General features: G+C 41.7%; 3 protein-coding genes and 1 long non-coding RNA gene across 8 annotated transcripts in view; 2 read left to right on the forward strand and 2 right to left on the reverse strand.

Moving 5' to 3' along the window:
- Positions 1-2,476, forward strand: part of DOK7 (docking protein 7) — a 59,852-nt gene extending 57,376 nt beyond the window's left edge. For all 5 annotated transcript variants that reach the window (XM_031504586.3, XM_077782732.2, XM_085577633.1 and 2 more), the window contains one exon: positions 287-2,476. In XM_031504586.3, the coding sequence (XP_031360446.2) occupies positions 287-423 (137 nt within the window). In that variant the 3' untranslated portion in view covers positions 424-2,476. The remainder of the gene's footprint in view (positions 1-286) is intronic.
- Positions 2,477-11,486: 9,010 nt separating this feature from the next.
- On the reverse strand, positions 11,487-21,318 carry LRPAP1 (LDL receptor related protein associated protein 1). Its single transcript, XM_021550651.4, has 8 exons — positions 21,129-21,318; positions 16,782-16,926; positions 16,316-16,440; positions 14,842-14,962; positions 14,193-14,351; positions 13,575-13,657; positions 12,521-12,697; positions 11,487-12,210 (listed from the first exon to the last, which is right to left on the reverse strand). Exons 1-8 carry the CDS (start codon positions 21,306-21,308, stop codon positions 12,145-12,147), a joined length of 1,056 nt encoding a protein of 351 aa, XP_021406326.2. The 5' UTR covers positions 21,309-21,318; the 3' UTR covers positions 11,487-12,144.
- A 35-nt stretch (positions 21,319-21,353) lies between these two features.
- LOC110481860 (uncharacterized) lies at positions 21,354-22,526 on the forward strand. The gene is made up of 2 exons (XR_002467330.4): positions 21,354-21,507; positions 22,198-22,526. It is a non-coding gene; the product is annotated as an uncharacterized LOC110481860 (long non-coding RNA).
- An 825-nt stretch (positions 22,527-23,351) lies between these two features.
- On the reverse strand, positions 23,352-24,299 carry LOC110481878 (C-C motif chemokine 5). Its single transcript, XM_021550701.4, has 3 exons — positions 24,107-24,299; positions 23,768-23,873; positions 23,352-23,601 (listed from the first exon to the last, which is right to left on the reverse strand). The coding sequence occupies exons 1-3, from the start codon at positions 24,210-24,212 to the stop codon at positions 23,532-23,534; spliced, it is 282 nt and encodes a 93-aa protein (XP_021406376.2). The 5' UTR covers positions 24,213-24,299; the 3' UTR covers positions 23,352-23,531.
- Positions 24,300-27,043: the final 2,744 nt, after the last annotated feature.

Raw genomic sequence — 27,043 nt, forward strand, 5'->3', positions numbered from 1 at the left:
TGTCATTGACTGGGAGTAATAGGGGTGGAGATTCACACCTGGGGCAGAAATACAAGTGATTAATTTGCTTATTTGAGGAAAACCAGACCACCAGAATATGTAGACAGCAAAGGTTTTGAGGTGTTTTGTTTTAGTGGTGGTTATCACCTTACTCCCTTTATGCAGCTTTCTCTGAGACTGGACAGAGATAATGCAGGAAATCTGTGAAGGAAGAGTCACAACAGCTTTTTCACTCAGGAATATGTGAGGGGTGTAGTTCTTTAGAGGATGCCCTTTGGTGTTTCAGGGGGTGGATCATCCCGGTACGCCCAGATTGACATTGCAGCCACCGAGACCGCGCACAAGGTGGGCACGCAGCACGCGCAGTGCCGCGAGGAGCGCCTGCAGGAGCTGGAGCAGAAGAAGAAAGGAGCTCAGCAGTGACCTGGAAAGAACTTTGTGGTCACCACAAATTCATACTCATTCATCTTCCAAAAGATCCACATTTATTGTAAAAAAGCACTCACACAAATTGCTGCCAATGCTTCTTGCAGTTGTACCAGATTCATTCCGATATCTTGATTCCTAATTGGAAAGCTGGTAGCACGAGGGGTGTGTTTGGTCTTTCCTTTTATTTTAATTTGGTTGTAAAGTCCAGATCTTTTGTCACATGCAATGACAGATGTAAATTACCTTTTTCTATAATTCTAAAATCACGGAGAACCTGGAACCAATTTCAGTGTTTATTAAATGGTGGCATTTTCTTTGAAAATAAAGAACTTGAATGTGTGTAGACAAGGGAATGTGAGTGTGTGTGTGGTAAGTGTACACATATGTTTGCATATGTATGTAAACATTACTGATAAAATATATGTATATTTCTGAGTGTATAAAATATGTAAAACCTCTATTAATATATTAATGGACTCTTACAAAAGCAAGAAAGTTCAGTGCCTGATCTTTTTGCAGGTTCAGTTTTGTTCAATTAATGTGCTTATTTATGGACATGCTCAACTATACCTATGGATAATTCAGTTTTATACCTCACCAAGTCCTGCAGCTTTGGCTAAAGTTGCTCAGATGTAAAAGCTGTAATGTCAGAGATGCACGTCTGCAAACAGACAAGAGCACACAAACAAATTATTTAATTATGTCTATAAACCACAGTAATATGAAAGAGCATTTCTGTTATTAAAAACCCTTGGTCATTGGGTATTTCTGTTCTTAAAAAGCCTAGGTCAAACCATGAGTTTGATTTTGTAGTTGCTGGGTACCTGTAATTCTTAGCAATTTTGCTGGAGCTGAACATATGTATCACTTTGAAAATCAGGTCTCAGTTTTCTCACACAGCACGTTTTAAAACCAAGGTATTCAAAAGAAAGATTTGCTTTTCAAAATTAAGTCTTACATGTCACAGAAACTATTCCTAATGTAAAACAAGCATCCACCTTAAATGTAAAACTTTATTGAAAAATTCTCTCCTGTCCCTAAGTAGCATAAAACCAGTTCTGTGTAAGAGGATACCTGCTACAGCCTTGAGGCACAACAGGATGTTATCCTGCAAAATAGGGTTACCCATGAGTCTGCCATATCTTGCTTTTGTACAGTGAGATTTTATGATTCAAAATTTAATTTCCCATGTTGTCTATGTAAATATTTTTATTCAGCCTCATATAAAATACTCTTCAAATAAAATGTTATATAAAATGTGCGGCAGTGATGCTAGACTAACTAACAAACAAATGTATTTAAGGAAAGAAACTTTTTTCTGATAACATATCAGCTTTGGCTTCCAGAAGTTGCCAAGAGTGACATCTTGGGTATTATAATTTTTTGTTTGTGTCCTCTTATGATCCAATATTACAGCCAAATTCTGTTTTCTAAATATGGTTATAATTTATATAGGTGGGTGGAAGTTTTGTGCCAGTGAGGATTTTATTAAGTGACTTAAAATGAGAGGTGGGGTTTTGTTTCTGAGGCAGAATTTAACCTACAAATTTATTTTAATGTAGCCTCAATAGTAATGTAAATATCATAAATCTCTCAAACAAAAAAAACCAAAAAAAACCAACAAAACCAACAGTGGTTGAGAGTTAACAATTGCCATTCTTATCTGTCTTGTGTTCAGATGTATTTTTTCTGTTGATCCACCTAGCATATTTCTGAAAGGAAAACAGATCTTTCTTATGAGATTCTAAGTTTAATAGATTTTTCTTTGACAGTGGAGAGTGGTGATCTGTTTTTTAAATTTCAGTACAACTGGAATAGCCTGGGCTTCCTGGGGCCAGGTTTATCTGACTTCTTCAGTCAAGGATCCCTCACTGGAGGACTTGCAAGGTTAAATCTCTTATTTTGGGACTATTTCATATTCAGGATGAGCACAGCTTGACTGATGCATTTAAATGTGTTTTTTTTTCCATGACAATATATAATAAAATTACAATATTTCTGTTGCAAAAATCTGTTTACCAGGAAAATAAATTACCCAAGGTCTCTATGAAGGCTGTCTTTCTGAATGTTTCTTGTATTAAATCTGGGACTTGTAGAATGGGTAAATGTGGGAATCCAGGGCTTCCCTCTGGCTGCCCTGGCAGGTCTGGGACCCTGGCAGGGGTCAGGAACCCCCCTGACAGAGCCCCCAGAGACACTGTCTGTGATCTCTGTCCAGGGAAAAGAGTTTTCAACCTTACAGCATGAATTACAAGCTCTGAGTGTTTGATATAAGTAGTAATTAGTGTGGCATGGTGCAAAAGTAGAATTTTAGGATTCTAGATAAGGGGTCCAAAGGGGACAAGTTGGAGGAAATTGGGTGTGCCTTGTCCTTTTTCTTCTTCATGCCCTCCATGTCTCACTGTGGTGTTGGCATTTTTCTGTTGGTTCAGGCTGGGGACACACTGTCCAACGTAGGTGACAGATATTGGCACGTTATTGTAAATCCAGCCCAGGGAGTTTCTGGTATTTAATGTTTGTAACATCCCACTGAGGGCAGAGCCCCACACGCTGCCCTGCAGGACAGAGCTGGGCAGGGCAGCAGAACATGTTAGAGATAAACAGAATAAACAACCTGGAAACCAGCACAGACCAATTATGACTTCTTCTTTGGCAGTGGGGCAGAAAGACAGAGACTTTCTACAATCTCAGAATTATCAATACCACAGATTCTGACAGGTAAGGATTTTACACAATAGTAAGGGTCATCAGATTGCTGCTGGCCTCACAGAGGAATCACAATTTTTAAAAAATGCATTTTTCAGGTTAAGCAGGGCTGTGAACCTGTGCATGCACATGGTTTTCTGTGCAGATGTGTTTGTGTATGTTATAGTAGTTTCTGGTTATTGTAAATTATTTTTACTTCACTTAAATAGGACAAATAGAACAGAAGCCTTTAACTTAGTGTTTTAAAAATCACTTTATGTTCTCCTGCACTAAGTTATATTAGGAGCTGAAGCGGGAAGCCAAAACACGCAGTTGCATCTGTTAAAAACTGGTTGGTTTTTGTTTCAGTAGTACCTGCAGGTTGTATGTCCCTGTCAAGTTACAGGCTTGACATTTCTGTTGAAGGAACCAGAGCTTTCTCATTGGAACAACAGGACCTCACAGAAATGGAAACCTTTTTTCCTAAATAAATAAAATAATTTCTTTCAATTCAACTTCCTCTAGTGAACCAGGGGCAATGGAAATCAAACCACAGTCCTATTAGCAGGCTTGTGCTTGTTCACACACCTTGCATAAAAACATGTGCATGAGTGATCTAAAATACAGTTTGTGATTTCTACGGGATGAGTCCAGATACAGAGCTCTTTGCAAAAATAAAAAAAACTAAAAAAATCTCCCATTCATTTTGAAATAAATGCAACTTGTAACTTCTGATGATAAAAAGAAGGACTTGCTCATTTTTAATTTAGCATTCTATCAGAGTCAGACTTCCTCCTGTTTTTACCAGAAGCACAAAGTATTAATTACCAGAAGAACAAGACAATGTGATGTGGCTGGTACTTCTGAAAGATGTTCTTGAAGGACTTTAATGTAGCAGAAGTGCTTTTGGTGATAAGAAGAAGCTGCCATTGAGTGCAGTGTTTGGGCATAAGCATTGGTGTGCTGTGTGTGCACCTCCTTCCTCCTGACAGACCTACTGCCAAATGTCACTGCTGCTTCAGTGGGGCTTATGGCATTGTTCATAAGCTGCTAGGGAACAGTTTTATATGCAAATATTTGGGCGATGGAATTTTCTCCAAGGTAATATGCTGCAGGATGAGGGGATGGAGTTTGGAGGGATTTAATTTCACAACAATGCAAATAATTGTCTGGGTTTTAACAGCACTCCGGCCCCTAATTTTGAAAAATGCCAGTAGGTGTCTTTAGGCATGTAAATGTTTGTGAAAATTTGCCCTGAGAGTTGTTTTTCAGCAAACATCTTGGAAAAAATCCTAATTTTTCCTCTCTGCTGTAAACAAACCAGCTTTAATTAGTGTAGCTTGGAAAACTATATTTGAATTTGAATTCTGAGTGATTACATTTTTTGTGAGATGCTGAAACGTGCAGCCCCTGGTAAATTTCTCTTCTAATTTGTCTGGAATAAGACACATACTTGATACAATAACCGCAGGAAGAAGACACAGTATTTTACAAGTTACTGTTCAAATTATGATTTTTTTTTTTTTTAAGATGACAGTGCTGTTACATTTTTATGTCACCTTTTCTTTGGGAAGATCCTCAGGTCTCTTAATCAGTCATACAAAAAATGTTCTAAGTTGAAAGAAAATGTTAACTTAATCTCATCCAGCAATTAGAACAAGCAAAGCAGATTAAGGTTGGGAGTGTTAAAAATAATTAAAAGGAATTTTTGTAAGGAGCAGATCTGCACCAAACACAACACAAACAGCTGGGCAAAAGAGGTGAGTGTGTGCTCAGCTTTGGTACAGCCTTACCTCGAGTGCCATTGCAGTGCTTGGCCCCACAGTTTAAGAAGCAAGGGCAGGTCCCTGAATGTGTCCAGAGAACAATAAAGCTGGTGAAAGGGCTGGAAGGGCTCTGAGGGGAGGCTGAGGGCTCTGGGTTTGTGTTGTTTGGAGCAAAAGAGGCTGATGGGTGACCTCATTGCTCTCTGCAGCTTCCTAAGGGCAAGCGGAGAAGAAGGTGCTGAGCTCTTCTTGCTGGTATCCAGAGATAGGATGTGCAGGAATGGTTCAAAACTGCACCACAGAAGGTTTAGACTGGATTTTGGGAAGCATTTCTTTACCAAGAGGTTGGTTTAACACCGGAATAGGCTTCCCAGAGAGGTGATTCTCATGCCAGGCCTGCCAGTGCTTAAGAGGCATTTGGAAAATACCCTTCATAACATGCTTTAATTTTTGGTCAGCCCTGAATTGGTCAGGCAGGGGGATTAATTGGTTGATACTGCTCCCTCCAAATTATTTTATTATTCTATTCTATTCTATTCTATTCTATTCTATTCTATTCTATTCTATTCTATTCTATTCTATTCCCCATTCCATCCCATCCCCAAAATGATAGGCTTCAGAGTAGCCTCACTCTAAGTGGTATCAGTTGGTTATTGATAAATCAGCTATCAATTTTCTCTGAAAGGCTGGAATATAAGTGACAGGAAAATACATGTAATCTTGACCTGGATTCTGATACAAGGAATAGCTTTGTAAGACAGTGAGCAGGTTTAGGGAAGTGCAGCTGACATGTGAACTTTGAATTTAGTAAAAACTTGAGGGTGACTGAACTTTAAAACTTACATACTTTCAAATGCTTGCCTGCATCAGGGCATCTAGAAATTCAAATATATTATCCCACTGTGTACACAGAGGCGTATGTAACATCACCATTTTACTGAAATAATACGTGTCAACTTATTTGAGGAATATGCAGTACGGGGGGTGGGATCAGAAAGCAGATTTAGCACGACAGTAATTTTTCTCTACATTATATGGTTGTGAAATCCTTAAAAAGAAAAATAAATAAATAAAAAAGCCTTAGCATCTGCTATTGTATAAGTTAAATTTTACCCATCTGTAGGCTGAGCTGGCAATTTATGGATAGTCCATATACAGAAAATAGAGCTGATTAGATGTTCAGAAAGGAGCCTGCTCTTCGGATAGTGGAGTTTTATTATGTAATTAATCACTCAGATTCATCTTCCCCCATGTCTCTGCCACATTTGGAGGATTTACCCAAAGGCCTGCCTTTTGCTGCCAACAGTCAGCAGTACTGGACACAAATTAGGAAGCACAGGAAAGTAACTTCCTGGGAACTTGATGAAGTAGGTAGGTGTCAGCAGAGAACCAGAAAGCAGCAACTGTTCCTTGCCAGCACGGGCAGAAGGGCAGCACACAAGATGTGTGTGTATAAAGAGCTGTGAAACAGAGAGCACTGTAACCTGAGAGTGCCCCCAGTTCTGTGTTCAGCTGCACCGGTGTCATTTACAGTGGCTGGGGTGCTTGGTGGAGATGGATCAGGTCTGCTGAAAGCCCAGCACCTGATCTTGGATTTGCTGTCTCTGTGCTTTCTATAGTGAATCACAGAATTATGACAGTAGTGACCATAAGTGATCAGAAGCAATGGATGTGGGAATGCCTTTCCTGCAGGGACTGCAGTGACAGCCCCGGGTGTGCTGCTTTGGAGCTCTGCAGGCAGCAAATGCTGTGGAAACATTTGACAAGCAACAGCAAATACAGTGGAAACATTAAACAAGCATAGAGCCTCTCATTGCTGTTGGTCTGTCTGGGGAATTGTCAAGGTGTAAGTTACAGCCTGCAGCTGGCCACATGTGCAGCATGGCCTGTGATGACAGCCCTGTCCCTCTGTCCATCAGCACAGAGCGCTGCAGGGAGGGAGAACAGCTGGGTAACAGAAACCTGGTGGCCAAGCAGCAACACTGCCCATGCAAAGTGCAACTAGCTGCGCCCTGCTCTGTCTCTCTGTAAGTGCTCAAAGCTGAGCAGACTGAGTTGCTCTGCTCCTAGGCTGGAAGGAGCTGCTGAAAATTCATGTTTTTTTCATGGTATGTTTGTGGCTAAACAGGGTCACTCCTCTTCCTTCTGTAATCCCAGACACACAACATGGCAGCACTTTGATCCGGAATTCTGACTGTCCTATTTGGTTACATTGGCTGTTTTGGTCTTTCAAAAGTTCTAGTACAGCTGTTTGTACTAGATATGGCGTAAAAATGACAAGAAAAACAAATCTAAAGAACATCTCTGGAAAATCATGTTCTCATCCTGGATTAATAATCATGAATAAAATCTTTGTTTTGCAGTTCTGCAAAGAATGAGGGTCAATTTGTGCAAGGCTTGATTGGTGGCAAGGCTTTAGTGACACCACCAAACTGAGGCTAATGCAAACATTGTTTAAGACATATCCATGCCAGACGTAAACATGAGACCCAGAATTTGGATCTGAAATGGTTGGGAAATGGACTCTTTCCCCACTGAAGGACCATTTAGTTAATGGTTTTGGTTCAGATGTCTTCTTGAATTAGAAACTGATATTTGAATTTTGAAGTTGGACTAAAGGACCCAATGCCAGGCATTGTAAATTACTGGTTTTCATATGTGAGTTTCCAGTTTTCAGTGTGTTTATTCTTAAAATAGTGTAGCTTCCTTCTCTCTTTAAAGTGCCTGGAAAATTCCAACTGTAGAACATTAAACAGAATTTTATTTTAGTAGGAGGCTTATTTCAAAGTGATTCAATGCTCACATTGCCTATAGAAATTGGCACGTTTAAGTTACAGTAGACCAGTGTCGAGAGGCAAACTTGGATACTGAAATGGTTAGTTTTATTAAAAGGGACAGCTTTTGTGATAAATCAGTGAGGGAACAAAGTTCACATATTAAGCATTAATATCTGTGTACTGTTTCTGATCTAGGAGAGTCCTCTTTTATTGAATGGTGGAATAATACACTTGAACATTTGGATATGAAAATACTTTAAAGACTATTGGTAAAAGCACTTGGGTTGCAATTGTTGCTGTACCAAATATGGCTCAACTTGAAATATTTACTGTGGAGGAAAGCTTATGAATTTATTTTGGCTCTTAATGAATTTATTTTATTAATGCTTCCATTTTATGCCTGTAGATACTAGTAGAAGAAATCCATGCAGTCTTTTTTCTGTAGATGAACATCCTGCTTCCCAATAGGCACTAGGTGAATAGACTGAAATACATGTTAACTGTATGATGTATTTGGAAATGTTGTTTCTGGTATTTAGCAGCACTTTGTTAGAGAACATAATGCATACAGAAAATGCAGCACTCAGCTCTCAGTTACAAAGGTAGGTCTGTTTGTATTGAAAGCAACAATCTATTCTATTTATTGACTTAAGTACTTTATTTCTTCTATTCTCATTAAATGCTATAGAATAAAAAAATATATTTTAGAACTTCCTGTGTACTGCTTACTGAGAAATGCTCAGCCAAGATCAGCTGCTGAGGCAGCACAGTTAAGTTAAGGTGGTTTCTCTGTCTCTTGCTTTTTACCTTAATCTGCATTAAGCCTGGCTTGAGGGAACCCCACAGGGAGAGCTGGACAAACAGCAAGCAGGAGAGCCCAGGCAAGGATCCTGCTCCAACCAGCTCCTGAGCATCTGCAGAAACAGGATCTGAAAAGGCAGATGGCACTTCAGCTGACAAAATTTAAATTATCTTAATTGGTGAATTTAAATATTCCTGCTATTGCCAGATCTATCATTCATCAGGATCCCATGGGAGGGAAGAGGGGAAATTATTGCAGCAATAAATCTGCTACAGTGCTGTTCCTTATCTGATTTGGTAGAATGATGCCATCTTAGCTGCTGTACCAACATGTAGGATGAGCTTTTTTAAAGAAAGGATTGGTTATTTTGGTTGCATTTAATGTCGTATGTATTATTTCCCTCACCTTTCCACCTCTCTTTTTAACAAATAAAATCTGTCCTACATGAAGTCATGGACATGTTTACTTAAATTGAAGTTCTTTTCAGGGCAGAATTTTACTGACTATAAAATATGAAATGGTCTGATTTCTTCTTTTCCTAAGAAATGCAGTTTTTTTTTCTTTTTTGCATCTGCTTTTGTATTTCAAATTGTTTCTCGGAGTCGTTTAGAAATTTGTTAATTAGAAAAATTACAAAAGGATCAGCTAGAACACCTATTAAGGAAGAGAATATTCAACCACTGTAAAAAATTGTTAGTTCTTTCCTTTTCAGATGCCTCTTCCATGCAACCTATGAACTCCATTGCTCACCTGTTACAGGATACAGGACTGCAGGTATATCTCATTTACACCTTTTTTCTTGGCTTTGAATTTTTGTTGCTATTTACAGAAACGTGGGAGTGGTGACTCAAGTTATTTTTTAATCTTCAATATCTCAAAACTACCCACTCTTGTTATTTTGACCATATGAACAGTCTTTGGAGGAGTAAAACGGCAACAATGAACGGAATTGTGCATACACTGATGTGTATGAGGTGCAGAGCATAGAAACTAGAATGGAATCAGACTTTACATCCCCCTAGCCTGTCCCAAATCTTTAAAAGCAGGGAAAGCCCTGAGGAGCCTTGACAGGAACAGACTATTGCTCATGCTTTCCCGTATGCTGTTGTACTCTAACTCAGCCACAGACTATTCTAAGGGGAAACTGGGTGCAGGGGCAGCAAAAGCCTTTTTATTTTGTTCTCCTGTAGATTTGTGTGCCGTCTTTGGGTCTGATGACTCAATAACAGCTCTGTTCAGTAACTGAAGTGAGGTGACTCTGTTGACCCCACTCTCCAACCTTTGCCTCTGATGAGCTGTGACTTGTTCCCAGTTTTACATTACTGTTACATGTAAGTATTTTGTCAGCCTCTTGTACTTATCACTTGCCAAGTATTCTCTCTGCTTGAGCCCACCTGGCCTTTGAGCCCAATTACTGTCATGGTGTGGTGGGTAAAGACAAAGCACAGCCAGTGCCTGGCTCAGCCATCACCTCTTTAAAGCCTCTGCTGAAGCACCTCTGCTCTTGTTCAGTAACAGATCAGACCCTGGTTATTCATTCCATGACTCCAGCACCTTCTGCTTTTCCAGACTTCCTGAGAAATTCTTGGATAAGCATATTCTACTTCAGGTTGACACTGATGATGAAGCCCAGCTTTGTGCTGTGCCCTCCTGTGGGGAGCACAGTGCAGCACTGCCTTCAGTGCAGGCTGAGCCATGCTGCTCTCCCGTGGGCAGCACACCTCCCTCAGCAGCAGCATCTGAACGTGCTCTGTGAAAGCTGCTCCACTCCCTGCCACCCTGCCAGGACTGCTCAGCAGCAGTGCCCCAGTGCTTTGTGCAGCTCCTCTCCCCTGCTGATGCATTTGCTGCATGTATCCAAATTCTTCAGCCAGGGTCCATTGCTTTGGGATCCTCCAGACCTAGGTTACAGCCACCAAACTGACCTGCAGCTCACAGATTTAGTTCTTACCCTGCCAAAGGGGAAAGTGAAGGACAAAGTGAAGTCTTTGCTTTCTAACATAATATAGACTACGTTTCTGTGCTGCATTCACAGAACAGAACTGATGTAGACAAATGTGCAAGATAACACAGCTACTGCTCTGATACAGAAGCTGAGCAGGCCTTAAAGCCATAGTCTGGGGAAGAAATAAGTGTGTAGCATTTGAAAAAAAAACAAACACCAAAGCAGTTTTCTCATAAAAGGCTTGTAGTTATTTTCAGATTTACTTTTTTTAGCTTGCCAGCTAAAGGTATACCATAAACTACATGAACAGAACTGTCTCTAAGGAGACTGCTAATATTAGTGGCAGCTTCTTATTGTGATGGACAACGATTCTCTGCAATATAAATAACTCCTAGCTCACATTAAATTAAAAAAGTAAAAAAAGAAAAAAAGATTCTAGCTTCAAAGAAAATCTCAAAGACTACTACCACTGTTTTGGTTCAGATCATTTGCATATGAAGATAGTTTCTAAGTAAAGAATCATGTTACTTTTAAACCATGATGACCCAAGATGAATGGCCTATTCTGACTATTTCTTATGGAACAGGCAGGGAGAGCAAGGCTCGAGGACAGCTGCCTGATCCAGCACACCTCAGCACTACCATCTGTGAGGAACAGAGTTCCTCAGCCAAGCAGTTGTAATGATTCACCCACACTGGACCTTGGCCTTGGCCTCACTACTGGAACAGTTTCATTTGAAACTTTCATTTGAAATAAAGGGTCAGCATTGTTATTAAAGACAATTTCAACTCATGTGTCTGATGTCTGCCAAAGTTCTGACCAGAAAAATCTGGTGTTGAAAGGGGAAGTGATAATAACCTTCACTGGAGATTGCTGGAATATACAATCAGATATAAGCTGCTTTAGAAATCCTTCTGCCTATTCAGAACATAGAAACACGTCCTTGTGGTGCAAAACTACCCCTCCTCTCTTAAAAATCAATGTGTGAATGAACATTACAGGAATTAGCAACATGCTTAAAAACAGGGCTGGTTACTTCTCACTATATGAAAGGGAAGGTGAAAAAAAAAGCCTCATCAGTATTTGTTTTGATTTTTTAATGACCAAGTGTAGCAAAACCAAAGCAACCATGAACAAGATAATTGTACACACATGTTAGTCAATAACTAAACTGTGCAAATTGACCTCAGTACTTGTTCCCTTGTTACTCTTCCTCCTCCTCTCACATGAAAGATTCATATACAGTGCAGCAGTGCAGCTCTGAGCCACTGCTCAAAGTCAGTAAAAATATTTTTTTAACCTTGAGTAGGAAATGTAATAGGCCAAGCATAGAAATAAAGACTTTTCTGGTCTCTGTTTAACCTTCCTGTGCCTCAGTGTTTGCTTTCATTGATCAGAATACTTTACCTGACTATAAGATTAGTATTTTTTTACTAGCAGGAATCCTTTGAGAGTTCACATATTTTTTTTCCTTTTGAAAAAACTGATTATTTCAAAGGCTGCTACTTGATTTAGAAGTAAGATTTTTATGATCCAAGATGTGCAATCTAAATATTTAATCTAATAATTTAATTTTACAGTGCAAATACAAAATTGGTAATTAAGTATACAAAACAATTCTTGCAGGACACATCTGTTCGATCCTTACTATTTCAGAAGGACTCCTTGGTAAGTCCTGTTCAAACAACCACATTAACTCCTTTGTGTTAACAGACTGATCCCATGAAGGAGAATAAATTTTTATAGTTCATTGTGTTGAAGACCTTGAGAGATTCTGCTGGATAAGTCTTGCAAGTGCTTCTTTACCTATCAGGAAAACAAAAGACACAAAACAAATTTCAGGAAGACAATAAATTATCAATATAGTAATATATTCCGATTTTGCTATGAGTATTTGTAAGAACAGAAAGAGCAGAGAGCAGGAAGATTTCAGGCCTTTTTAGGCCTATAAGAACAATTATGTGTATGCTGTACTAAACATGGAGAACAGATGTGTCTTGAATTCCCTCTCTAGAAGTCATTCAGCTTGCATGAAAAGTCAGCACTGGATAATCTACTTCCCCTCTGCTACTGAGTTAAACTTTCAACATGTATGTAACACTGGATTTATACAGACCTTGTATCCTAGTTCTTTTGTCTTTTCTTGCAGCATGGCATATTTCTCTTTGTTTCTGTTCAGATGATCCTTGTCTCCAGTTCCCTCTACATGCTTCAGTTTCTGGTGTGAAATCTCTAATTGTTTCTGGTAATGATGGTGCTTTTCAATTTTTGCTTCGAAATGTTTCAGCTCCTCCTAAGATAACAAATACACACAGCTTCAGAGAAGTTTCTTTCCAAGCCTTCCTTTCTCTTGCCAAGACACTCCTAATGATAACTTGACTAAGTCAGGCACAGAAAGCTTTTTCAGTTTCCCGCTTCTTAAAAAATGTCTGGACAATCCATTACCATCACCACCAGCCTGCTGATTTTGAAAGCAGTGCTGAAAACAACCCACTGCAGAGTCCTCAAAAGGAGACTGTGGGTGGCTGTGAGGTGCTACAAGATGAGGGCAGTGAACACCAAGCAAAAATTTAGGCACAAGAACAGAAGACTGAGGGAGAGACAAATTTTTAAAAAAAGCCTCTTAAAAATCTGATTAACATGCAGAGTAAGATTAAAAAAAATCTTTTCTTTATACTAATTGAATTTAAAAAAGTGGTATAAACTGCTCATGACTTAATTTCTATATTATTTCATTGAAAATCAGTCTTTATCACAATAATTTTGTGTCAGCTCAACACAGCTCCAACATGGGAAGTTAACAGTACAAGAGATGGGCATAAGAGGGAAATTGCTGGGTATACAGATTGCAGTACTTCCCAAGGACATAATTAAGACATTAAGTAAGAGGGTGCATTGGCAACAAAGAAGCAGGACCTGATCTTTCCAAAACTCAAAATATGCAACAGTTGTTTTGAGAGGATTCAGAATTTTCATTCTGTTGATTATAACAGAACCAGCGTATGGTTTGTTACACACATGTCTATATATCTGAAGTATTAAAAAGGCAGCATGACTTTTTTATGTGTCTGGAGGGTAATATAGAAGTGGCTGCAATCAGAGTAACAGCAAGTGTTTCTTCATGTGGCAAAATATCTTTCTGCAAGACAAGTCACTGGAATTCTACTCACCCGAAAAGATTCAAGCTCTTTCTCAGTGAAATTAGCTGATTTGGCCATGTCCCACAAATCAATCACTCTTGGTTCTTCAAATTCTAAAGAAACACATATAACAAAATGAAAATCTGGACACAATGCTTTTAATGCCCAAGTTCTATGAAAGATGAAGAGATGCCTTCTCACATACATATAGTTATTAAATTAAGAACAGAGACATTAAGCACTGCATTTCTAATAGATCTATTTAGATGAAAAGGGAGATGTATCCAAGTACTGGATAAAACTAGATACTAGTAGTAGGTAAAACAAGTAGGTTTTTAAAAGCAAAAAACCCCAAACCTGAGGAACTGGATAAAGGCATTGCTTGCCCTGCATGTTGTCTCATTTACTTTTCCTCCTGGGGCAACATCCCTTCTCATGGGGGCATGGAAGACAGAACTATCTTCTTAACACACTGACTATATCCTTCCATCAGGCTTCCAGTGTTTGGCTCTAAACAGGACTGGCTGGCTCTATCTCTTCAGCCCACTGTGGTACATGACACACTGTGATACTGTGACTATGCCCACTGATTTTAATTTTTTAAAAATTAAATGAATCCCAAAGTAGCACAAAGCCACTGCATCATACCACTGGTTGTGTCATATCCCTGGTGACTGACTTTACGCAAACGTTCAAAGCCCTGATTGATGCTCCTTAACTTCTCCTTCAGTTCTCTGTGTTTGTTGTGCAAGATTTCCTCTTTCACCAGGTTCTCCTCAGATGGATTGATAACATTTTTGTGGATATCTGTTGAAGAACAGTAAGTATTATTGATTGTGGGCCAAATCTTGGTAGTTCAAAAACTCCAGAAATCCCCCAAATCTGAAGTGAATAAAAAAATGCTAAATTCTTAGGATTTAAGTTGAGTGGAAATAAAGCTGGTGAGATAAAACAGCCATTTTCTCCAGACTTTAGAATCACATTTTGCAGCAGTGGATTAATGTTTGCTGCATAATTTCATGTAAACTACAATGGCCATCATTGCTAATCTGATGGCATCTTCCCTGCATGAAATGCAGGCAGAATCAGAAAACCGAAATGGCAACAGTTTCATTAGTTGGCAAGAATTTTGGCAGCTAATGCAGAACTAAACCCAGGCAGTATCTGAAAATGCCAGCATCTGCAAGTGGTTCTGACAGAAATGTGAGGAGTTTCAAAGACATTTGGAAGCAATGGAAACAATGGGCAGAGAAAAGAGATGTACTGATCTTGAAACATCAGAGCAATGTTCAGGCACCTTCTGTTCTGCTCACAGTCTCCAGCAGAATATTGTATTCACGAATCTTTTCTTTGTGATGCTTAAATTCTCGCCAAAGCTTATCCAACTCCTCATCAGAGAACTTCCCAGAGGTCTTGGCCTGAAAGAAACATGAGCTCATTATGCTTTCCAGGCCAAGTGCTTTAAGAGCCCTCAACTGCCAAAATGTCTTCACACCTCTCACCACATTTAGAAAATTATTAAGTGCAGCTTTTCTTTAGATTTTTTATTTTAATTCTCTTAATATTTGTATGTGATCAGGATTTAGATGTTGATGGATAAGATGCCTTTAATCATGTTAAAAAAAGTTTGCTTCAGACTTATAAAGCTGGACTTGCTATCAACTACCCAGTGAAGAGTGTCTGGCATTCCTATTCCAAGGGAAACAATTTAATACAGAAATAAGGACCATGGAGCTCCACAGACAACTGTAAGTGAACCACTTGCATGAGGGATGCAGCCTGATATTAAAAACAGTCTTTACTTCACCTTACTCTGCTGGCATGTGAAGATTTTATCACTGCTGTGCATTTGCTCTCTAACTATTAAGGAAGCACTGCTCACACAGCTGGGGCACTACCCATAAATCTGGTGGGATACTTGCTGCAATGCCTGATCAAAAGTGAATCTTTTTGAAAGCTATTCAGACACCCTTTTTTTTTTTTTTTTTTTTTTTTTGCTTAGGGAATATTTCTCCTATGGCACCTTACTGCTCCTCAAAGACATCATGTTGCTTGCCAAAGCTGTATCTAGTTACAGTAACATTTTAAAATGCAGTAAATACTTGCACTAGACTCATAGGAGAATTCCTATGATTCCAGATTTACCTGACTAATTGCTTCTTAAAGTTTGAATTATTTAATTTCTGAAGATTATGACGTTGCCAGTTTTAACTGCCCAAACTTGAAAATACATTTTCCACTTTTTATGCACTAATGCAAATCCTGGAAATTTTCAGTTGACTACTAGGTTGAGAAAGCCCTTATTTAAAACCCTTCCCCACAATACATTTCACTTTTAGGCAGTTTACAAAACGGTTCTATTTTAAATGCATCTTTTTAAAAACATCCATAAACAACAATAAGAAAACTGAAAAACTGCATAGATATACTACCACACAGTGTGACAGTCACACTAAGGGAAGCCATGATTTCAGGGAAATGTGAGGAAATACTCTGTTTGACCTCAGGGGACCCAGGCTCCACCTCCACAATCAGGTTAATGTGGGTGTTTTATTTGCCAAAGACAACCTGCCACTGGGTGGTCTGGATGCAGAAGCTCATATTTTTCCTCAGGGCAGAAAGATGTGAGCTACAGAGCAAGGCAGCCTGGTCAGTACTTTTTTGAGTAGTAAAGCTATTGATTTCCAAGTCTTGAGTGCTCTCAGAAGACACAGCTAAGAGTTCAGTGAAGAAATACTGATTTCCTACACTCCAATTCCTGGAAATCTTACCTTGCTCCATAATTTTTCCAGTCTTGGATCATCTAGTGTGTCACTTTCTGTGCCATCTTTAATATAGTTGGTATCAACTAGTTGAGAGTCCTTCTTTCCATTCATTCCATATTTAGTCATAATGACTGCAAGAGAATAGAAGTTACACAAACATGAGAACCAACTATGTATGTATGGAAGGTGAGAGGTGGGCTACATCTGTCACTTGCAGAGCTGGACTTTGCAGCTCATGGAGGAAAAGCTAACAATTCAATACACAATGATCCCAGGTTCAGTGACCTCTTCTGAAATTACTGAGAGCAAAGGACTCTTAGGCTCCTGCAGCTCCCTACTGACCTGCAAAGAACTTGTTGTGTGCTCAGTGTCCAGAGAGGCAACTTGTTATTTAATAGTTTAAACACAAGTGTCTAACCATGCATGTGTGTGATGCAAAGTTTAAACTCCTTCTTTCCAAGACAGCCCTTACCATTTAAGTTGCGTCTGAGCTTGGCTTCCTTCTCTCCATCTTCATCCAGCCCTTCAGCCTTCAGTTTTTTCCAGCTCAGCTCATCCTTTTCTTGTATTTTTAGATCACTATGCAACTCTGCCAGTTTCACAGCAGAGAGATGTAGCTAACAAGAACACAGAAAAGTTTGTATTTAGTTATGTGGAGTCCCCTTTTGCTTCAGAGCTACCTCAGGAACCAGTACAGATACATAACAACCAGTATGGCACAGCAATTCTTAAACAACGTGCCATTGCCACCACATGTTCTTTCTTGTGGGCCATCTTCTAACCATACAGTTATAGTGAGTTGAAAAAATTTTTGGTTAGTACAGTTTTTCAGTCTACCAGGTCACTGAGGATGGCCTTGCAGTTCAAAGAGCCACTTCAGCAGCAATTTTTTACTATGATCAAAATGAAAAAAATTTCTCAGATAATTTCTTAATATGGTTCATGTGCATTAAAACATACAAAGCCTAGAGGTACTCCTGTCTGACATACTAGAAAAATAAGGTAAGACATTGAGGCTAAGGATAAAAAAAAAAAAATTTGTTTAAATGAATGCTAGGTCAGCTTGAAACTTTGTGAGCTACAGAGAAAACAGGAACAATGACTAATATGTGGCTAGCTAAGCAATACTGCTGTGAGTTGATCCTCAACGTCCAGATTTTAGCCACCTTAGTTATTTGGTTTAAAACAAAGAAATGTAACAAACCATCTTAATACTTCAGAACCACTTTTTTTTTTTTTTTTCCTGTGTCTACATGATCAAAAAACAGATGATATGGTGAGGAGAAGCCCAGAGAAGAAAGGAGATAAAATCCCTCCAACTACTGCATGCCCAGCTCCTGGGAGCTCAGATCCAGCTTGAAACCACCTGGGCTCGCCAGTCCTAGCACAAGTTTATCTATTGAGGGGTTTTTTACCATTAAAACCAGCTTACATGTTATAAAAATTCTCATTTTCAGTGAGGAAGGAGTATGTTTAATAAACACAGACTCAGAACTCAGTATTGTTTTTAGACATCTGAATGAAACTGAAAAGATTCAGCTGTTTCTTTGCGTGTCAGTAGGTTATTTTAAAGTAACTAGGAAAAGTGTAATTACTTTAAGCTAATGCACTTCCTATTGACAAGAATTCAGAAAACTATCCACATTATTGTTTATGTTTCCATCATAGGCTGTCCTATTAATTAGTCTTGTGCCACTGCATACAATTATTTTGCTTTTAAACTATTTTTTTCTCTGCATTTTGCACTTGGATTACTGAAATTACTAAGATCTAGAGTAGTTAGAATCACAAGAAAATATAATTCTTATAGAACTCATTAAAACTTTTGATCCTCTAATACCAAAGCAAAGGAGTGTCCCTGTTGTGTCCTTTACCATCTACTTTTGGGGAACTGCTTTATAGAAACAAAGCACTTAGAAGGAACTACTTTATTTATGGTTCTTAGTATGTACTGAGTAAAAGAAAAACCTTAATCATGTACTTGTTTGCTTTTCTGGTGCAGGATGACCTGGACAGCCCAAGCATCACTGCTGCAATGGCATCAAGTATCATTTTCCTCAGCAAGAATTGTGTACTGAAGCTTCAAGACTGAGTGCAAGGTTTGGTACAAATTGTGAAGGGAAGGGCCGAGCATTTTGGTAGCTATGTACTCTTAATATTAATCTGCATTCAAGTAGCATGGACATCACATGTAGTTGGGCTGAGGAAATACAGGAATAAATAGCCAGGCATAATTAGATAAGAAGTAATTTAGCTCCTAAGTACTGCACATATAAAATAAAATCTTTTCTATGTGACCTTGTCATCAGAAACATACTACTGTATAAAAGATTACACAGTGCAGTTTATGTTAGAGACCCTCTGCAGTTAGTGCAATCCCATAAACATGTACAGCTTTCTGTTTTCTAGAAGTCATAGAAAAGAATATCAGAACTACTAAACAAAAAGCTTGAAGACATCATCAATCAAACATGTTAAAGTCTTAATAAATACTAAGGAACTACATTAAGCCCACTATTCCTTAAGAGAAAACAAGATTCTATTAAAATTTCTCCCAATTAGAGCAATATTTTTCTAATTCTCATTATAATTTAGTAGGAAAATAAAGTAACTGTCCTTGTAAGCATTATAAATCCTTTTAAACCTTTTGGAAGCCCGTCACCTGTCCCATTAATGTAATACAGAATGAATACATAAGTTAATTTAAAGTATTCAGTTCAAGAACTACTTCCTTTAAGGTTATTCCATGCTGGACCCTGAGTATACCAAGTAAAAAATGTCAACGGTATGACTCCTCATCACTTTACTCCCATCACTCACATGCTGGAATAACTAACTAGAACCAGAGGTGCAAAGTCAAGTTTAATGATTAAACAGGCAAGAAACAAGCCCCTTAAACTCATTCCTTATTCCTTATTGCTTATGCTGCCTGGACATTAACATCCAAGACAGGTACCTGGCAGTTCTGGGAATGAGTGCTGGAAATTTGTGAACATTACAATAATTACAAAATTTGCTGTTTGGCTGGCTGCAATCATTACCTGCAACATCCTTACCTACCCTCTTGCCTCCAAGAGGAAAGAGCCCTTTACTACAAATTTACTCTTTATGAAAAGAGATTCTGGAGAAAGATCAAGCACTCCTTCCCACCCCCCCTCAGGGAAACAAAAGGAAAGTCTGGCTGCCAGCTCCTGGTCCCTCTAAGTAACATTTTGGGGCTTTTTTAAGGACTGCTCCTCCAGCTGTTGCAATGCTAAACTGTGGTATCAAACTTTTATGTCAAAATAAGTTCCCCGTTTTTTGGTAGTTTCTCTATCACTACCAAAATAAAGGAATGAAGAGTTTTGCATTGACGCATAAAAGTATTTCAAAGCAAATGTAACACACAGGCTTAGTTTTCCTCTTATTTCATATATTGCCCAGACATACTGAAAAATCACTTTATAAAATACATGCTGGGTGACAGTTGTACTCAAAAGTGAAATTTATATGTTGGCAAACTTAGTTTAAGTAGGTTTTGCATCTCTAAAATCTAGCTTACACATATAGAATTTACTAACCCTTAGTTCCTTACTGATAAGAGCTAATCCATTTTGTATTTTAGCATCTTAACATAGATGATGTAAAGCACCTCAAATTTTAATTCCAGAAGAGCCAGGTATGAACATGAGAAAAGACTGTAATTGGAAAGGTGAGAGGTAGCTGACATTACTATCATTACAGATTATTTCTGGTCTCTGTTGTTTCTTTTTCAGCTGTCAATTCAACAGCTGGAGTTTCATTAACACACTTCCCTATGCCCCATTCCATCTGTCACCCATCGAGGAAAGGAGTATTTTTGCTATCTACCTTTAGCACATTGGGAGGCAGCACTACGGCAGGATTCTATTTTTTGGCTAAATTCAAGGATGCCTTACCTCCAATTCAATAGCTCAGGCTATTCAGAATACAGAAGATCCAAAATTAATGTTAACTATATTTCATTGCCTGAAAGAACTGAACCTTTACCAGTCATTCCCATGGTCCACAATGGGACATGGTCCACAGGGGATATCTGCAGTGCATTCTTCTCCTCCCACTGCAGCTGTTCTTTTTAGTTCTAAGTAAATATTTCCACTGTAATGAAATAATTTGACTGTATTTTCACTTTAATTAAACATTTTTTGTAGTCCACTGTGAGAGAAACTCAGATATTGTTTTGACTCACTGTCAAAATTAAGGGTCTCATTTGGGAATGGTGAAACCCATTTGCTGCTGTTGCATTTGTCTACATCACTTGATGTGAATGTAGGCGACACAACCACCAGGGTGGAGGTTTCCTCTCCCCCTGCAGTGAACTTCTGCCCTGTGCAGGGCAGGAACCGAGGCCACGGCCTCCAGACAGATGCGAGCATCCCAGCCCTGAACAACACGGCTGAAGCATCAACCAGCGAGCCTTGGAGCCAAGCGCAGATCCTACACGGCGGGAAGTTTGGTTTGGAAGCCCCACCACGGGGCTTCCCTCTTTTTCCCACCTCCTGGACATGTGGTTTAGCTGCATTTAAACAGGAGCAGCTCAGCACCTCGCGGGCTCCGGCACCGTCCCAGCGCGGAGGAGGCCGCTCCCGCCGCGGGCTGCGCGCAGCGGCTCGGGACTGCCATGCCCGAGAGCAGAACAAACGCCACCGCAGCCCCGAGCCGGGCCAGACAGCCTCGGCCTCTCCCACGCACAGGTGCCCGCTCCTCCCGTCTCCCTGACGGGGAATCAGTGTCTGAAGCGGCCGGGCCGACCTCGGAGCCCACTCGCGGCAGCGCCATCGCCCCGCGCCGCCCCACTCACCCGCTGCGCCTTCTCCCAGATCTGGTTCAGCCTCACCACCCGGAACTCCCCGGCCTCCCGCCGCTTGCCGTCGGCCGCCGCCAGCCCCTCGTTGGCCTCCCGGGAGTACTTGCTGGCCTGGCCGGCGGCCGCCAGCAGCAGCGCGGCGGCGAGGGCCGGCAGCGCCCGCACGGCCGCCATGTCGCGCCGCGCGGGGAACTACAACTCCCGAGATGCCGTGCGGGAGCGGCGGGCGGTGCTGGACGGGCGGAGGCGCGGCCGGAATTCCAGAGTCTGGTTTGGGGTCCGGGAGCGTGAGAGGTGTTAGGTGTGAGCTCATCTCTCCGTGGCATTCTCCTCAGGGCTTGCTTCACTAAATATGCTGCATATGGCACGTTTTGTGAGTAGTTCCCCCCCCCCCCCCCCCCCCCAACACTTGGTGTTGATGTCAGCTGTGCGAGAACAAGGGGACGCTGGGTTCGAACACCACTACTTTAATCAGACAAGGTTTTCGGGTAGTAACACAATGTCCGAGAGTTCAAAGAAAAAGGCAGCTCGGGGAGTGGAAGGCAAGAACGGGGAGCGGTTCCCCCGTGCTGCCTTGGCGGTGGCAGAGAAGAACGCGGGTACCCGGGACAGCACAGAGGGATGGATGGTGGGATGGGCAGGAGGGCGGTGGGATGGGCAAGGACACGAGCTTGGGTTGCTCCCCAGGGGTGAAGTGTGGGAATGGCTCTGGGCTCGGTGCTGTGTGCTCAGAGTGCCGCTCTTGGGCAGGAGAGCCGCTCCTGATGGTGCCAACCTCCTATCTCAGTGTGCCCTCCTCAAGGAGCCAGCCAAAGAGCGGTCAACGGGCAGTTTTGGGAAGGAATTTAGTCAAGCTGTACTAAGAAAAAAACCTCTACGATGCTGTGAAAATGCACAGTATTTAATCCAGTGTTGTTGTGTTTATAAGAACCAATAGATTGCCTAAACTACAATGAGATTGTGAAAACAATGCGCCAGGGAGGATTTTTACTGGACTGTAATATTTTGCCTGTAAGTAATATAAAAATTTTGTGTTTTCTCTCTCACATTTTTCCTATGTCAGAGATTTTCAGTGTTAATAACCTAGAAGCTGTTGCTGTAAGACTGAATTGCAGAAGTGGCCAAAAGCATTGCACTATACATTGCATTGAAGAGCAGTTGAAGCGAGCTTTGAAGCAAGCTGATGATGCAGAAAGAAGTCCATCAGCCTTGCCCAAATCTTCTGCAGCTCTACACATCAATTTTAGGATTTAGAGCTTCTTGTAGCCTCAGTATTACAGTGTATATATGTATGTAATTTTGGTGGTTCTGTCTTGTCTGTCATTTGAAATACTGATTGAGTTTTCAGGCTCTCTGCAAATAAATTGAACTTCTATGCTCTATAAACTCCAACAGATTCTCAATCTTCTTCTAGTATTGAGTGTACTTGTGCACAGCTTTATGCATTTGTTTGCCTAAGTTTTTGAGCTACACTAAAAATTTTAGAAATAGAGAGGGGCTGCAGCACCATTCGTTTGCTTGTGTTGGCTTGTTGGATGTCATTTTCCAGCGCCTTTACCTCTGTGACCCCAAGTGACCAGTTTTGGTATAGTTCTGTGTGTCCTGGCCCAAGCAGAAGTGCTGCAGGGCAGAGTGTGGCCCAGGGGCAGAGCTGGTGTCACCTGCAGAGACGTCCCACTCCTGTCCCCAGCGCTGGGCAGTGGCATGAGGACAGAGGACAGTGCTGGGGACAATGCTGCCTGCTCCTGCCTGCTCCTCTGCCAGCACTGTGGCACCGAGTGTGTATGTGGGGACAGCAGCACCCAGGAGCACCTGGACCACAGCCCCACCACTGCAGGGGACTAGCAGTGGGGGCATCAGGTAGTCAAAGACTGTCCAGATCCTCTAGTCTCTGGGGAAAATATGTCAAAGAGTTTGTTTGCAGTTTCTCAGCAGGGCTGTGTGGCCCAGGGGTTTTATTACTGGGCTCCATGTGTGCTGTGTGGAGAGGGCCCCAAGAAATGGATGAGTTGCCAGTGTCACCCCACAGGTATGTCTGGGTCATGCTGGGATGCAGGAGCTGAGTCCAGGCTGGGGAGAGGGAATGGGGGCTGTCATGAGGCTGCTCTGCACAGTGGGTAGCAGTGAAACCAGGGAGTGGGGAAGGCAAAAGACTCCTTGTGGGTCCTATCTATCATGCTGGGGCTCCAGCAAGGGACTTCAGAGACACCCAAAAGGTTTGACAAGCCAAACATTTTATTCAAGCATTTATGCAAGCAAAATTTAATTAAACAAGTAAATGCCAATTGTAATAAATGTTTCCTTTGAAGAAGGATGCAGCTCAAGCACTCTTATTGGGGCCTGAGCCCTCTGCCCTGGGGCAGCAGCAGGGAGGAGTCAGTACTCCAGATGCTTCAGCTACAGATATTTCTGCACCCAGTGAGCCTTGGGGTCTGCACATATCTCCTTCCCCTTCCTGGTGATCAGGCTGTTGGGAAAAACAGTGTTGAGGCACTCAGCCAGGGCATCAGGGTGCTTTTGCTAGGTCCTGCTGGTAGCACCCTTGTTGTCCCTGTCCATGCCCTTCCCCATCCTGGACAACCCCGGACACCCTTGGGGTGCTGGCCTGGAGCCTGGCCATGTTGGGTACTTACACCACGGCTGGCATTGAGCAGGTGTTGCTGGTCTTGTAGGCAGATCTGATGATGCTGTGTGGAAGGGGGTATGAAATGTAGGAGAAGCAGCACATCGTTTTGTCTTCTGTGAGGGAAGAGAGATGGGCCCAGTGAGACCCCACACTGCGGCAGAGGCTCTGCCTATCTCCCAGGGGATTTTCCATCACCTGTGCTGTGTCCTCTGGGAACAGCCCCTGAAACCCTCCATCTCTGAGGCTTAGTCCCTGCACTGGTGATACCATCCACTCCCAGCCTTCACCATGGACATGAGGGTCTAACAGTGGGGATGGGGCTCTCTCCTGGGGAAGGAGAACCTACCGTCCTTGGAAAGTGCAGGACTCCTGGAGACTCTGCGATCAGCCTCAGCCAGGGAGCAGATGGCCACAAGGAGCAGAACAGCCAGGGCAGCTGCAAAGACCTTCATGGTGCTGGGAAGGCTGAGAGAGCCACGAGTGAGGCTGGAGCTGGGGTGTCTGTAGGGCTCTCCTCTGCATGGTCCCCTGCTCCTGCTGGTCTCCTTTTATACTCCCACCACGGGGTGGGCACAGGGTTTCAAGAGGAAAATGAGTGTGTCATACCAGGAAAAGTATATGAGGCATACAAACTGCAGAAAGGGAAGTGCCAGCCACGGGGCTGTGATTTGCAGATTCAAGAGAGAACAAATCTTATGAGGAGCAGCTGAAGGAGCTGGGTTTGTGTTGTAGTTGAGATGGTCACAATGCAAAGCAACACACTCCATTTTCAGAAGGCTTCAAGCCTATTTTTATTATAGCATGTATGCTTTTTATACATTCTTACAAAATTCATAAGTTTACACTTTACTTGTTGGTCACCAAAGACAGACAAGGTGCTTATTGGAGCAGCCAGTTGCAGTTTTATCTTATTTATCCTTCTTTCTTTCTTGGTTTCTATGTCAATGACCTTGGTAGAAAATTCTTTCAGGGGTAAACATGGATCCTCATGTCAAACTTCTGTCTGGCTCACAGAAGTTTCTATAAAAGCTCTTCCATGGGTTTGTTTGATGGTAGAAGAGAACTGCACTCCAACTTTTTGAAAGGGCTGTAGTGAGGTGGAGGTGGCTCACTTCTCCCAGGTAACAAGTGACAGGACGACATGAAATGGCTTCACATTGAACCTGGGCATGTTAAGGAAATGTTCTTTTCTGGGAGGGTTGTCAAACACTGGAACAGGTTGCCTGGGGAAGTGGTGGAGTCACTATCCCTAAAGACATTTAAAAGACATGTAGATGATGTAATGTGGTGTTTAGTGACATAGTTTGGTGGTGGACTTTGTAATGCTGGGTTAACAGTTGGACTTAATGATCTTAAAGGTCTTTTCCAACATAAATGATCCTACAATTTGTGTCTGTGAACTTCATGGTACTGCAGGGCTGGAGCTGGGGTGGGTGCAGGGTTTTCCTCTACACAAGGCTCAGTACCTGTTGCTGCTTCCCTCCTATTCACCCAGAGTTCCAAGGAGAGAAAATAAGTGCATCATGGCAAGGAAATTATGCCAGAATTTCCCAGTTTTGCTGAGCTAGAGAGATCAAGGGAACCACAGAAGGGGATGTGCTTGTGATAGATCTGCAACTTTTAGATTCCATTTGAGTCTGTGGCGAGAATGGCCAGAGGCCAAACCCCCAAACACAAGCCCTGCTACTGCTGCAATGATGTGTTGGTTGAGAGCCAGGCTGGGATGTGGACTTTGCTGACCAGAATTCTGAGGAAAGCCAGAACAAGGCTAGACGCTGGAAAAGAAGGAGGAAATAGCAAGTTTCATAGCTTGCTTTCTGAGTGTGCACTGTTGGGGTCTTTAGGAACTGGTTATATCCTACCTTTCTCAAGCAAGAATTTTGCTGTAGTGGTGTGTATGAGGTGCCCCCTGTTAGGGTTCGTTTGTTGGGACTTTAATAGTGTAAGAGTTTTTGAGATTGTGAGAGTTTTCCTTCTTTAGTTCGTGTAGCTAAAGAAGGAGTTTGAAATGTGTTTGATTGTGTTTTTAAGGTTGTTTATTTTTTATTTATAACTTTATAAATTATTGTATTACTTTATAAATTATTTTATTTATAACTTCATTTATATTTTATAAACTCACAACAAATAGAAATAGCTTCCTTTCTAAACAAAACTCAACAAGTAAAAAAAGTTCTAAATAAAAAAAAAAAACAAATGTTCTAAATAAAAAAAAAAAACCTTAAAAACACAGTCAAACACATTTCAAACTCCTTCTTTAGCTACACGAACTAAAGAAGGAAAACTCTCACAATCTCAAAAACTCTTACACTATTAAAGTCCCAACAAACGAACCCTAACAATTTTGGCATCCCTGGGTGGGCACAAACCACCAACATTTGGTTGGTGGTTAACATTTCGGTTAACCCCTACCAAAATCTCAAAACAACTAAAACAACCAAAAAATTATCCTAAACTCCAGCATCCCCCAGCTGGCAGGTGCAGCCCCTGAGGGGATGGCACAGGGGCAGCTGGTGTCAGTGCCACACTCCTCGCTGAGCCTGGTTACCCCTTACCCCTGCTAGTGAGAGCCACTAGCCACAGGAACCACTGTTAATATCATGTACCCTCTCAAAATACCTAATTTCTGCAGAAATGAGCCTTTTTGGGTAAATGAGGGTCTGGTGGGTGGTTTGCAGCTGGCTACCAGAGCATCCCTGGCCTGTGCACTGCCAGACATGGGGCGTGAAGACCCCTAACCTCACCTTCTGTGCCACCCGTGCCAGCTCCTGCTGGCTGTCAGAGAAAAGTTGTAGAATCCCTCTGCCACCTTCTGTGCCACCCGTGCCAGCTCCTGCTGGCTGTCAGGGAAAACTTGTAGAATCCCTCTTCATTGGTCCCTGTCAGGCTCAGCTTGCTGGCCTGCTACTGCAGGAGGGGGAAAGAGGGCTGGGGGCCGTGGAGTGTCAGCTCTGGGGACTCCCCAATCCATTCTTGGGGACACTGAGCCTGTCCTGCTGGCACAATGGCCTTGCTGTCAGCTCACTGCCACAGCCTGAGCAGTGCCTGGAGACAGCAGCAGTGGCACCCCCAGAACCGTGCTGGGGTGCCTGTGGGGTTAATACCAGGAACTGAATGAGGGAGAGGCCAGAGCACGGTTCAAGGGCCTCTGCTGGCACAGTGGGGCACCAGCTAAAATCCGCTCAGGAGCTCAGGGGGATGTTCTGCATCACCTTTCTCCCTGGGGACCTGATGCTTCATTTTTGTGGGGCAGGGGTGCACAGGAGTATCCCAGCTGCTGCTC

This window comes from Lonchura striata, chromosome 4, assembly GCF_050655825.1.
Source record: "Lonchura striata isolate lonStrDom1 chromosome 4, ASM5065582v1, whole genome shotgun sequence".
Classification (NCBI taxonomy): Eukaryota; Metazoa; Chordata; class Aves; order Passeriformes; family Estrildidae; genus Lonchura; species Lonchura striata.

What these genes read in the sequence shown, in the direction of transcription:
- LRPAP1 (XM_021550651.4), bottom strand. Translation starts at nt 21,308, where the DNA reads ATGGCGGCCGTGCGGGCGCTGCCGGCCCTCGCCGCCGCGCTGCTGCTG. An exon ending in TGGAAAAATTATGGAGCAAG is followed by an intron (nt 14,963 to 16,315) that starts GTAAGATTTCCA and finishes TGTTTCTTTCAG; the next exon opens with GCCAAGACCTCTGGGAAGTT. An exon ending in CAAAAGAACTAGGATACAAG is followed by an intron (nt 12,211 to 12,520) that starts GTCTGTATAAAT and finishes TTTTCCTGATAG; the next exon opens with GTAAAGAAGCACTTGCAAGA.
- LOC110481878 (XM_021550701.4), bottom strand. Translation starts at nt 24,212, where the DNA reads ATGAAGGTCTTTGCAGCTGCCCTGGCTGTTCTGCTCCTTGTGGCCATC. An exon ending in TCCTGCACTTTCCAAGGACG is followed by an intron (nt 23,874 to 24,106) that starts GTAGGTTCTCCT and finishes CTTCCCTCACAG; the next exon opens with AAGACAAAACGATGTGCTGC. An exon ending in TGCTCAATGCCAGCCGTGGT is followed by an intron (nt 23,602 to 23,767) that starts GTAAGTACCCAA and finishes TTTTCCCAACAG; the next exon opens with CCTGATCACCAGGAAGGGGA.